The 13590-nt window shown below is 38.9% G+C and overlaps 1 protein-coding gene across 1 annotated transcript in view; it reads left to right on the top strand.

Annotated features, from left to right (window-relative positions):
• Nucleotides 1–873: 873 nt before the first annotated feature.
• LOC102978455 (C4b-binding protein alpha chain) overlaps nt 874–13590 on the top strand; it is a 43245-nt gene continuing 30528 nt past the window's right edge. Inside the window, 5 exon segments of the mRNA XM_028488126.2 lie at nt 874–1002; nt 1462–1583; nt 9497–9651; nt 10628–10813; nt 11505–11604. Coding sequence (XP_028343927.2) covers nt 874–1002; nt 1462–1583; nt 9497–9651; nt 10628–10813; nt 11505–11604 — 692 coding nt within the window.

The raw sequence follows: 13590 nt of genomic DNA, 5'->3' as shown, positions 1-13590 counted from the left end.
TCACAACAGAAGAAAACTTGAATTTGAGGTTTTGGCAAGACTGAGGGAACATTTCAGGATGGAAGATACATTGAAAATAAGGAAGGAAAGAAAAGAAACCTCTTCTGAAACAGGAGTGAATAGGGAAGACAATTTGAGGCAGATACAAGCTAATGTGGAATGATTTCTTAGTAAAGTAGGAGGCAAGATCATCTGCTGAGAGTAAGACAATTTGGTGACCTGGAGAGAAAAATTTGGAACAGTCACTATGGCAAGTAAAGAAAAGGATTCCAGCTGACTGAGAAATGGTATTTGAAGACCCAGCTTTAAAGGTTATATTTCCTCCAACTTTGTTCTCAAAACTGCATAGTTTTGTATCCTCTTTTATACTCATTCTTATCAAATCAAAAATCAGCCTCACCTTTGTGACTTGGTCCATGCTTAAACGCTTCTCTCTCTCTCTTTTTTTTTTTTTTTTTTTTTTTTTTGGCCCCACTGCATGGCTTGCAGGATCTTAATTCTCTGACCAGAGCTCAAACCCGGGCCCAGCAGTGAAAGCACCGAGTCCTAACCTCTGGACCACCAGGGAATTCCTGGTCTATGTTCTCTTTACCTCTAGTATGTTTCTTATTTTCATCTAATAATTTCCACTTTTCATTCAAAGCCCTGCTCAAATCTCCTATCTTTTGTCAAAACTTCTGCTGTGGTTCAACTCCTTTTCTGAAAACTTTATAGGACTTTTGGTGTTTATTACAGAAAAGGTGAAGTGGTCAGGAAGAATTGCTCTTGAGTAGCAGTCCCCTGAGCACACAAACCTTAATCCTGAGGATTAAGAGCTTAATTGGATAATGTCAGGGTTTGTGGTCCTTCTTAGGACCACATGTTATAACAAGCATGGCCGGCCCTTTGTTGCACCCTTCTGAGCAGCACTCAGTGATAGACCAACTTCTGGAGGTCATGCATTTCTGGAGTACTGATCATGTGCCAGGCAACTCAGCATATTGCCGGAACTCCTCACCCTCTGTACTTTCTTGGAGTGGGATGGAGACCAGTACAGTGGAAGGTCCTCTGTCCCTGAGCCCGAGGAAATCCTGCTGGACTTAGAATCACAGAAAGTGGATCATTTTTGTGGACCTAGTCTGAACCCTGCAGTATCTAAGGTTTCCAGGCTAGCTGGTTTGCATCTTGTATTACCCTCTTTTGTTTATAAAAAGAAAAAAAAGAATCTGGCATCAAATTTATATTACCTTTCCACTTAGGGGAAATGGTTGGCAGAGGAGAAAGTAAACAATTGCGACATGTTATCAAGAAAGAGGGCTAGTGAATAGGAAGGGGATTAGATAAACACTGTTGCTTTACTTATGCTGTTAATCATTCACTGAGCCAGTAGGGAGTCTCTGCCCATCCATTTCTATTTGGCCATCCCTGAGCAGCCAACCACATGGCTGGAATTCAGGGACTTTTTGGTGGAGCAATTACTAGCCAGCTTCAGGGTGTTCTGGTAAACGCTTATCTGGGGAGGAGCTAAGCCTATTACAGATCAAAGCAGTTTTCTTCATTTACAAACTACCCAAGGCAGAGTCTTCTTCCTCGGCTACCTGCAGGTCAGTGGAGTATCCAGGGCACCTTGGGGGAAAGGCTGGTAGTTTGGCCCTTTAAGGAATACAAGATTAGAATGATAATGCAGAGACCAAACTTGGGGGTGTTTTCAACAGAAATCTTTTCAGGGGTACTGCATTAGGGGACAGTGTGACTTGGAAAGTACATTTAACCCCTACTGAGCCTCAATTTTCTATTATAAATGGGGGAATAATAATGCATGCTAATAAAATACACTGAAGCAAAAAAGAAGTAAGAAGTTGCTCTTATTATTGCATCTAAAATTTCAGTGTGTTTGTTTGTTAATCCTTTACTACCTCTCCACATAGAGCGGCTGAGGCAGGACGTAAGCCAGATGTCCCAAAGGGAGTCACAGGAGACCTGGTTTTCATAGTCTACATTCTGAATATTGGTGCAATTTTCTTTAGAGATTTTATTAACCCCTTCACATCTCCTCCACCACTGATAGCAAAGACCTTTAGATTTAATCATAAGGAGGATATTGGTCAGCCTCCAGTTAGTCTCTGAAGCTAGAAGCCTTTATTGTCCTCATCTCCTTTGTCTCCCTCACTTTTTGAATCTGGCAATGTTGATTAACTGTACTTCTTGAAATTCCCTTCTCCCTTGGTTGGGCAAGACGTAATACTGCTCTGGTTTTAGTTTTAATTCTTCAACCACCCTTCTCTTTGCTGAATCCTGTTCTGTCCCTAAATGTAGTAGTAAAGGAGAATACAAAGTAGAGTGCCCAGAAGAGGAAGAAGCATCAAAGAAGGTTTGTATTAAGTGTAGAGATACATTTGAATATAATATGGGTACAGAAGGAAGGAGCTGATAGAGAGATAAAGAAATTCTAGGAAAGAAGAGAATTTTGTGGAAGCAAGTTCTTTCTGGAGTCTGAAAGTTATGTGATTGAGAGTGCAGGTGTAAGTCAGGAGACACTCCACCTGAGATTGGAGAAAAATTATTTCTTTCCAGAGGTATCTGAATTTTTAAAAAGGGAGTTTAGATAAAATAAATACATTGACTTAAAAAGTAGTCTCTATTGGGAGGAGAAATTTGGAGGCTGAGGATTTTCCCAGAGGCTCTCAAATTGTACTGCCTTGGCAAGTGCCGATGGTATTTTTCATAAGAGACCCTCCATGGTGACTATAGTTCTTGAGCTGGTTTCATTTCTATAGGAATTGAAAAGGTGATGATGTCATTGAAATATGAGGGCATTTGCTAGGGAAGTCTTAGATTTTCAGTGGGCAATTACAGAATTCTAGTGTTTGTAGGGAATAGAAAGATAATCCAAATTTAATGTCATCATTTTAGGGATGAGAAACTGAGATCTGAGGAGCTGATGTAGCTTCTTCAAGATCACAGAAATTGACTGGTATTACTGGGACTCAAATTCAGTTCTCCTCAGCTCACAAGTCCTAGGCTCCATCTCCATACTCTGTGGTTTGCTGAGTCCTGTGCAGGCTCTGGTGAGGGACCACAGTGGGTCATGATGATGAACTGTAAATGCTGGCCCACTGAGCCACCGCACATCCTGAGAACTACTAAGGGAAGTCAAATCACTGAATCATCTCTTCAAAATTTATAAAGCACTTCCTACATATTATTTTATTTGGTCCTCAGTAGATATTTAGTCATTCTCACTCTGAAGATAAAACAAAATTAAATTTCATTTATTTCACATTTATTGGATAACTATTATTATGCCAGTTAATATTGGGTTAGAAAGTGGAAGGCTGAATAAACACCTTCTTTGTCTCCAAGGGACCTATAATCTACTGCAAGAGGCAAAAGTGAATAGTTACAATACAGTGTGCTGTTATAATGAAGGTATCAGCAAAGTATCAGGGAAGCATAGCAGAGACTGATATTTCCTGGGGAGAGGGTTGGGCAATTCTTCACCAAGGAGGTGGCATTTGATCTGGATAGTGCATCACAGGGAGGCTGGAGGTAAAGAGAATTCATGCACAAGAGACATCATACGATAATGCTTGAAGGTGTTTAGAAAGTTCCAGGATATGTTTTGGGAAAGGTAAGCACTTGCTTTGGTCGAAGCACAATGTTTTAAGTGAACAGAAGTAGAGGGAGATTTGGGAGAGTTGTGGGGACCTAGAGAATTGGGGACCATGGATATTTTTAAGTAAATTGCTTTTTAGGAATATAACAGAATCAACATGGAAGCTGGCTTACAGTTGTTGAAGGCTTTTGCTGTGGTGTAGGGTGGGGTGAAGGGAACTAGGAGAACATAAACCAGGACTATGGAAGTGGGTATAAGAGAGAATGACAGATTCTAGTGTTGCTACAGCCAATGTGACAAGACTTGGTGACTCTGAATATGGAAAGGTGGCAAGCCAGAGGAGGCTAGGATGACTCAGGTTTCTAGTCTGGGAGATTGGGTGGTGATTACTATCTTAGCTGAGACAGAAAGCAAAGGTCAAGCAGTGTTGAAAAGAAGATAGTTTAGTTTGGGATATGTTGGATTCAAGGTGCCTGGGAGATACAAATGAAGCAGTTGGAAATACTGAGCTGAACCTTGAGTCGTATTATAACAAATTTTGAAAAAGGGTTTTTGTTTTGTTTTGTTTTGGTTTTTGCTTAAATAAGAGATCTAAGAAGTGGTTGCCAGGAACTGGGGGGTGGGAGAAACATGGAGAGGTTGGTAAAGGGATATAAGCTTTCAGCTATAAGATGAAGAAGGTTTGAGGATTTAATGTTAAACATGGTGATAACGCTGTATTGTATAATTGAAATTTGCTAAGAGAGTAGAACTTAAATGTTATTTCCAGAAAAAAAAAAGAGAAGATACGCTTCTATGTGGAATCTAAAACAAGCAAACAACGACAACAAACCCAAAACAAATTTATAGAAAGAGACTTGTGGTTACCAGAGGTGGAGGGTGGGCGTGGGGTGGGGGGAGGAATTGGAAGAATGTGGTCAAAAGGTACAAACTTCCAGTTATGAGATAAATAAGTGCTAGGCATGCTATGTGCAACATGATGACTACAGCTAACACTGCTGCATGATATATAGGAAAGTTGTTGAGAATTAATCATAAGAGTTCTTATCACAAGGAAAAATTTCTCCCTTTTATTTTCTTTGTTTTCTTTTTTTAAATTTTAAGTGTTACATTAAAAAAATATATTAATTTGTTTATTTGACTGCATTGGGTCTTAGTTGCTGCATGGGGGATCTTTGTTGCGGCGTGTGGGCTCAGTAGTTGCAGCACGTGGGCTCTCTAGCTGTGGTGCTTGGGCTCTGGGTGGTTGCCCCGGGGCATGTGGGATCTTAGTTCCCCAACCAGGGCTCAAACCCACATCCCCTGAATTGGAAGGAGAAGTCTTAAATGCTGGACCACCAGGGAAGTCCTCTTTGTTTTATTTTTATTGTATCTATATGAGAAGATGGATGTTAGCTGGACCTATTATGGTAATCATTTCACAATATGTGTAAATCAAATCTTCATGCTGTACAACTTAAACTTATGCAATGCTGTATGCCAATTATTTTTCAGTGAAACTGGGAGAAAAAGATAAATATGTGATGTGATGGATGTGTTAATTAATTAGATGGGGGAGCAGGGGGACCCATCTTTTCATAATGTGTATGCTTGTCAAATCACCATGATGTACGCTTTAAGTATCTTACAATTTAAGTATGTCTCAATAAAGCTGAAATTAAAAAAAAAAAAAAGAAATCCAACAGTCAAAAGTTTTAATTTACATTCAGGATTTCAAGTGATGAAGAAAGTGCAACAATTTATTTTTGGATTTGCAGAGAAAACTCACAAGTATTTATAACTTTCAAAAACAGAATCGTTAATTTAAATATTATCCAAGACAAAAAATAATTTGCTAAGATAACCAGTCGGAATTATAGACTTTTCCAGGGTTGAAGACAGCTCAAGTGGCAAAGAAACAATCTCCTTTGTTAGATATAACATTTGCAGGTCAATTTTATGATGTAGATATCTGCTTTTCTGTAGCTTCAGGGGAAGAGAAAATAATTCCTTCTTATTTTGCTGAGATTTCTTTCACCAACTTTTAGAAAGAGCCACAGTCATAGGGCTCAGCACAGGAATTTTCTAATTATCAACAAGAGTAAAGGAGGCAGGCCTGAATGGCTCAAAATTGACATGTGGTAAGTAATAGGGCAGAGTGAGATTTTTTATTAACAACTGAGTTTACGGAACATGTATGTTTCTGCACTTACAGGAGACAATGGGGCCCAGAGGTCTGTGAGTGATTCATGGATGATGGTCAAAGTCATGGGTGGATGAGTTCCTTCCAGGAAGACATCCTGGTGAGGGAGGAATAAGCCCAGGACGGACCCCCTGTGGGTGCCAGCTTTGCTGCTCTGGGTGCGGCACTGGGTTTCACTGCTATCACGGGCCACAGTGAAAACCTGACCAAGACTTCTGGCCCAAGTCCAGGGTGTTTTCCTCTTCACCAGGGCTTAGCTAAAGTCCCCTGGAATTGCAGGCATTATAATTTTATATCATTATCATGATGATGTTTTGACTCTAGGAGTTCTCATTCTGTCAGAATCACGTTCCACCACCAGTTCTGTCACCCTTTTCCTTAACGTTTCTCATGAATATTTACTATGTGCTGTCCATGCACCAAACCAAGCCCTCTCAGCAATTCTGGGAGACATGTGTAGTTATTTTTATTTTATGAAAAAGGAAATTGAAGCTTAGAGGAGCTTAGAGGGCTGAGTATCTTGCCCGTGGATACACAGTTCCCGTGTGGTGGAATCAGGTTTGAACCTGCATGGCCTGGGTATGATTCCATGCCCAGGGTCTGGTCACATACTATCCTGCTGTGTCCCCAGCACTGTGTCTGTGGCCCTGTTACAAGACTGCATGATGTAAATCCCTCACCGCAGGGTAGGGTCTGTATGTGTGGCTGCCTTTTAGCTCCTGTCATAAACTGTGGTGTTTGTTTATTCCTTCCCTCCTTACTATCCTATGTTTTATGGTTGATGATATGATAACTTCGGGTTAAGGATGGGGAACAGCCTAGAGGAAAATCGCTAGGGTCTGTTCTTATTAAGATGTGCCTTTTTAGGGGCTTCCCCGGTGGCGCAGTGGTTGAGAGTCCGCCTGCCGATGCAGGGGACGCGGGTTCGTGCCCTGGTCTGGGAGGATCCCACATGCCGCGGAGCGGCTGGGCCCGTGAGCCATGGCCGCTGAGCCTGCGCGGCTGGAGCCTGTGCTCCACAAGGGGAGAGGCCACAACAGTGAGAGGCCCGCGTACCGCAAAAAAAAAAGATGTGCCTTTTTAAAAAATCAGCTAAAATCTCACCTTGACACAGCAAACACTGTAAGAGTAGATATGGAACATATTTTAGCACTAGGTGCTTTTGAGTGTAAATTCAACAAACATTTATTGAGCACTTTGAATGAGGCACAGTGCTAGGTACCACGTAGGGCATGACTAAGAGCCCACCTTCTGACTTCAAGGAACTTATGGTCCAGTGGGGAATACAGACTTCAGATGTCAGTTAAGCCAAGTCAGAATCAGAGTTATAAACACTCAATTGTAATTAGAAGTTGGAGACTGGTCTGGAGGATAGGAGGGGACATTGGAGAAGGGACTGCTAGAATAAGTAGGAATTAAAGAGGAAAGTGTGAGAGGGAAGATGATACGGACAGGGGTAGGAGGTAAGAAAGTGTTTGGAAATGTCAGGGATCCAGGGTGTCTGGACCAGCTGGATTATAACTAAAAATTTAGTCATTGGAAACCAGTTTGCTGAATGCCCATTCCTGAAGGATCAGTTCGCTGAAATCTATCTGCTGAATTTATCACATTATCAATTTACTTAATGTTGTTCTTAGATATATTCATTTTGAATATATTCAATGATTATAAATATTCTTTTTGAACATAGCGAATGAATATGTTCTTTGAAGCAGCATTTTCAGTATTTTTGTTACCTGCAACCCTCTCCAGTCTCATCAGACTGCTAGTGCAGAAGGAGTAGAGACTAGAGATCAGGAGGGAGGTATTAGGAAAAGAGAGAGGGGGAAACAAGAAAGAAAGGGGCTCAGAACCCTGGTCCTGGCTCTTTTCAATTCATTCAGTACAAATTCTGCAAACATATTTTTAGTACGTATTTGATAAATTGTTCAACAGGTTAAACTTATTTTTTGGTGGAATTGTTCTAGTGGCCATGTCCAGAGCTCATGGGATAGGATGTCCGTGGGGTGGAGTTGCCCACAACTGACAGCAGGTGGAGGACTGAATGTCAGAACTGAGTTTTGGAAAGATAAGTTTAGATGGGTCCTTGCTCAATGAAGAAGTTGGGGCCCTCCACATAGTGTGAAGGAACACTATGAACTTTTTTCCCCTCAGTTTGGGACAGAAACATCTTTGAGGGAAATATTGAGGGGCCTCCCTTTATCTAAATGGATATGCAATTAGTATGAATTATGGACACATGTGGAGCATAAGAATCGTGTGGATCTAACAGAAATATCAGAATAAAAGATGAAATTTAGTATTTCATTGGGACTTAACTTCATATATTCCTTTGAGGACAAAGACTATTTCTAATGTAAATTTAAGGTATACTGTTTATTTCCAACGGGAACAGGAGTGTGGTGAAGAGAAAAACATCCTTCATGATTTTGCTTTAAATATGTCTTTAAATAGTCTGATTAAGTAATGAAAGTACATTTGTCACATATATTTTTATTTTTATTTATATATCTATATATATCTACATATATCTATATCTATAGATAAAACGATTTTTTCCAAAACTGCAAATTGCTTGGTTTATTGCCTTGGTTGACAGTTGTCATGAGGAACTCCCAATGTTATACATAATGAGCCAACTCTTTTTCTCTATCTTATCATTTTCTGCTTTAAAAAAATTATTTTTAAACTATTATTATTATTATTTTAATTTTTAAAAATTTATTTTTGGCTGCATTTGGTCTTTGTTGCTGCGTGTGGGCTTTCTCTAGTTGCGGCAAGTGGGGGCTACTCTTCGTTGTGGTGTGCGGGCTTCTCATTGAGGTGGCTTCTCTTGTGGAGCATGGGCCCTAGGCACACGGGCTTCAGTAGATGTGGCACATGGGCTCAGTAGTTATGGCTCACAGGCTCTAGAGCACAGGCTCAGTAGTTGTGATGCACGGGCTTAGTTGCTCCGTGGCATGTGGGATCTTCCTGGACCAGAGATCAAGTCCGTGTCCCCTGCATTGGCAGGAGGATTCTTAACCACTGCGCCACCAGGGAAGTCCTGTTTTGTTTTGTTTTACATTTGTTTCCTTTTCTCTAACTCCTCTACTGTTTCCTTGGTCAGATCATCTCTGTGGCTCACCTGGCCAATCACAATTGTCTTCTTAATTAACCTCTCTGTTTCTCCTCTCTGTTCACTTCAATCTATCATGTATGCATCCACTCTAGTGATCTTAAAGCACAATAGTGTGTCACTCTAAGGACATATTAAAAACAAATAAACCAAAACCAAAATCTAAACAACAAACAATGGCTCCTTATTCCCCAAAGAATAGTGTCCATAAATTCCTAACCTTGGCCCTTACAACCCATTCAGACACACCTATGAGCTGCCCTCCTACTTAACAACCGTCTCCAACACCTTACTTTCCAGCCAAATTGTAGTGTTATCTACTGCTCCCCCAATTTGCCCTGCATCCATTTTCTAACATTTACAGCATACCGGACTCAGATTCAGCCACCTCCCATCTCTCCACTTGGAATTAATCTCTCTTAAGAGCAGAGTGCTTCTGCAGAGGTTAACACCCACTGTTTTGTGTTGTAACATTTGTGCGCCTATCTTTTCTTTCACTCTAGGCTGTAATTTCTTCAAGACATGGATCCCATAGTATTGATCCTAGTGCTTTATGACAAGTAGAAATTCAATGATTGTTTATTAAATTGAGTTCTTTCAGCAGAAAAGTGTTAGCAAAGCACCGGAGCGCTCCAATTATGATCCTTCATAGAAAGGGGACAATGGCATCTTGGCCTTTCTCTGGGCCCTGGAGAGACTCTGATCCAATTCTGTTCCAAGTGACCTTGGTTGCTGCTCTGTTGGCTACTGTTCTTGGTGAGTAATAGGGAGACAAGTTCAGATTGTCAACAAACATTCAAGATCATCTACTCATTCACTTTCAAGACTAGCGAAGAGCTGATTAAGCTTTTAGCAGAAATCCAGCTTCAGCAACAAAGGGTTTATTTGATCAGAAGTTTGGAATTTATTTGGAATTCTGAACTTAAGGGGATTTGGAATTATTTAAAATATAGGGGGAATTTGCTTTATCCATAAAAAAGTTCATTTTATAGACATTTTCCCTTAGAATTTCTTCTCCAGGAATTTCCAAAACTATTTGTCCCCAACCAAGACTTGAAACAAATCTGTACTATCTGTCAGCCTGACTAAACAGTCTTCACTGTCTGTGGGTTTATCCAGAATGGACAGGGGAAGCATATTATTCTACTGCGGCTCCTGAAAGGTAAATCAGCCTTATATTTCATTCTTGCAGGCAAAGCAGGATGAAGATTTTTATGCTTCAAGGGCTCTGTATGTCTCCCTTCACATCACTCAAAATCCAAAGGGTACAAAAAAGTACAAATGAGAAATGTTATTCTCATCCTTCTCCCAGCCACGTAGTTTCTGCTCCCTGAGTCAACCTATGTTACATAATGTTATTATTAATGGAAAAATGTTTCTGTTGAAGGAAATTGTAAGACTTCTGGATTTGCATGGATATATCTGAGTCAGCAGATATGGGGAAACCTATAGGCTGATGAAATCATGTCTGCCATCCTTTTAAGTTAAATCATCTCATTTACGGGAGAGAAGGGGTGAAAAATTTATGGCTTTTATCAGTATTGTCATTAATCAACAAACATGTATTACTAATTACTCACTGGATTCACTGAACAGTGGGGATAATAGGAGTTACTATTTTTCTTGATTAGAGGAGAAAAGAATGGTTCCTGCTCTAAAGTAATGCTACTGAAATTTTAAGATGCTCTGTCCCAAGCTATAACTTTTGGTGTTTTGTCATTTTGGTGTCCAGGCATTTGTGGTCCTCCACCTTATTTACAATTTGCTTCTCCAATAATTGAGTTGAACGAGACAGAGTTTGAAACTGGAACTACTCTGAAATACAGCTGCCGCCCTGGCTACAGTAGGACAAGTTCAAGAAGTTACAGTGTTACCTGTGACTCAACAGGCAGTTGGAAATACAGGGACTTCTGTGTCAGTAAGTATGAACATTTATTTTTTCTTATTTGTGCTTTTTCCGTCTTTGCAAATTTATCTCAGGAACTAAGATTTATGAATGCAAATGAATGTCTTTGGTCACTAAGAAACAATTTGGTTTGTTAGTTACTGATTTCAATGTACACGTGTGCCACTTTTTGAAAAACATAAACAAATGAATAAAACAAAAAAATTAGGAGCCACCTAGTTGCATTGGAAAATGTCTATCCTTTACAATGTATTCAGTAAGAATTTTTTTTTGGAAGTGAACTACAAATTCAATTTTAGTACATTGAAAACTAGATTCACTCTATAAAATTATAAAAAGTTATGTTGCTAGAAAATGACAATGCCGTTTTCAAAGAAACCTCACCCCAAATATATGCTGTGTTTGGAAGAAGATGCTGTGATTTACTTAGCTGAGAATAAATTCTGTGATGTTTTTCCAGTAGTTGGGGTATACATACACAATCTATACTTTCTTTGTTTCTTTTGTGACCAAGGACATGCATTTTGAGTGGCTTAAGTTCAAAGTACACGCTGGAGATGTAGAATGGAGCTTAGCTCCCTGGTCAATGTGCTAAATCCTGGGCCATAGACTTCATTACCACAGTGATCCATCAGCTCTCTTTTCTAATGCCATATCCACAAGTACATGGAATCACTAATCATCATTTTAATTTTTCTCTCAGGGAAACGATGCGGAAACCCAGGAGAATTACTTAACGGTCAAGTGACAGTTAAGACAGATTACTCTTTTGGATCACAAATAGAATTCAGCTGTTCAGAAGGGTGAGTGAGAGGCAAGCTAGAGACAATACTTTTCTTTTAAATTAATTTTTAAAAATAGCTAATGTATTCATATATTTTTTAAAAAGATATAAAAAGGTATACACTGAGAATTCTCACTTCCATTCCATTCCCATTGTACCATTCCTTTCCATCCTTAAACAGGGACCCACCTTTACTGGCTTCTTATGTACCTTTTCAGTGTTTACTTTTACATATACAAGCTAAGAAATTAGTATATATTTTTATTTTGCACCTTTCCAATAACAAAAGTAGTTTTGAATCTTGCTTTATTTTTTACTTACCAATATAAACAGGAGATATCCCTATGTTTGTGCATAGAAAGGTCTCTCATTAATTCCCTTTTACAACTGCATAGAATTTTATTGTTTGATGTATCATGGATTAGTAATCTCTTTGATGGATCCGGGAATATTTCCAATCTTTTGCTGTTCTAAACTATGCTCTAATACATAACCTTGTACATATAAGTTATATCTGTAGAGTAAATTCCCAAGGTAGGATTCCTGGGTCAAAGAATACATATATTTGAAAATTTGAATTTCCAAATTGCTCCCTGTAGGAGTTACATTGTTTTGCAGAGTATACAAATATCTGTCTCTCCATAAACTTTCCAACTAAGTGTGCTGTCAAACTTTCAAACCTTGTAAAAATTTTGAAATTTTTCCTATTTTAGAGGTAACAATGAAATCTTACTATAGTTTAAATGTATACTTCTCTTATTCTGAGTAAAATTGAGCATATTTTAATATGTTCAAGAGATGTTTACACTTATTGTGAATAAATATTTGTGAATTACTTGGCATGTACTTTGTCTATTTTTTCTATTAACCTGTTGACCATTTTATTCTTAATTTCTAAGATATATACATACACATATTCACATGAATCTATGTGTATTAGGGTTTAGACCTTGTTTCTGATATGAGCTGCAACTTTTCCCCCAAGTATATTATTTGACTTGGCTTTGATTTGTTTTCTCGTGAGGAGAAATTTTTTTTTTTTTTTTTCTGTACGCAGGCCTCTCACTGTTGCGGCCTCTCCCGTTGCGGAGCACAGGCTCCAGACATGCAGGCTCAGTGGCCATGGCTCACGGGCCCAGCCACTCCGCGGCATGTGGGACCTTCCCGGACTGGGGCATGAACCCGTGTCCCCTGCGTCGGCAGGCGGACTCTCAACCACTGCGCCACCAGGGAAGCCCGAGGAGAAATTTTTTTATGTTGTCAAATTTGTCAGTCTTCCTTTTAAAAAGGCTTCTGAATTTTAGTTCTTAATTTAAAAGGCCTTCCCAAATACAAGATTTTGAACTATTTGCCTAGATTTCTTCTACTACTTTTTATGTTTTCATATTTTTTAATATTTAAAGCTTTGATCCATTTGGAGTCATTATAGAGTACACAGAATGAGGTACATATCCCAGTCTGTATTTTTCCATATGGCTTTCCTGTTATCCATACATTATTTATTAAACAGTCTATCTTCAATTTACTGATATGAGAGTGCTTTTTGATACTATATGAAATTCTTATATATATCTGGGTTTATTTCTGTACTTTCTATTCAATGCCATTGTTTTGCCTATATATTAATATAAACATTTCACAGTCATCTACTTACTGATGTTTTATACTATGCTTTAATAATAATATGGGTAGTCCTATCTTATTACTTTTCTTTTCTAGGATTTTCCTGACAATATGTATTTGTTTATTTTTCTATGTGAACTTTAAAGGTAGGCATATTTAAAAATCAGTGTTGGACATGCAGGCTAAATAATACGTTGCTAAATAAACAAGAGATCAATGAAGAAATCAAAGAGGAAATAAAAAAATACTTAGAGACAAATTACATTGAAAAAACGACGATCCAAAACCTGTGGAATGCAGCAAAAGCAGTTCTAAGAGGGAAGTTTATAGCAATACAAGCCTACATCAAGAAACAAGAAAAATCTCAAATAAACAATCTAAC

Source organism: Physeter macrocephalus, chromosome 4 (genome assembly GCF_002837175.3).
Source record: "Physeter macrocephalus isolate SW-GA chromosome 4, ASM283717v5, whole genome shotgun sequence".
Taxonomy (NCBI): domain Eukaryota; kingdom Metazoa; phylum Chordata; class Mammalia; order Artiodactyla; family Physeteridae; genus Physeter; species Physeter macrocephalus.
The sequence above is the reverse complement of the archived record's forward strand: the minus strand, read 5'-3'. Positions and strand labels throughout refer to the sequence as shown.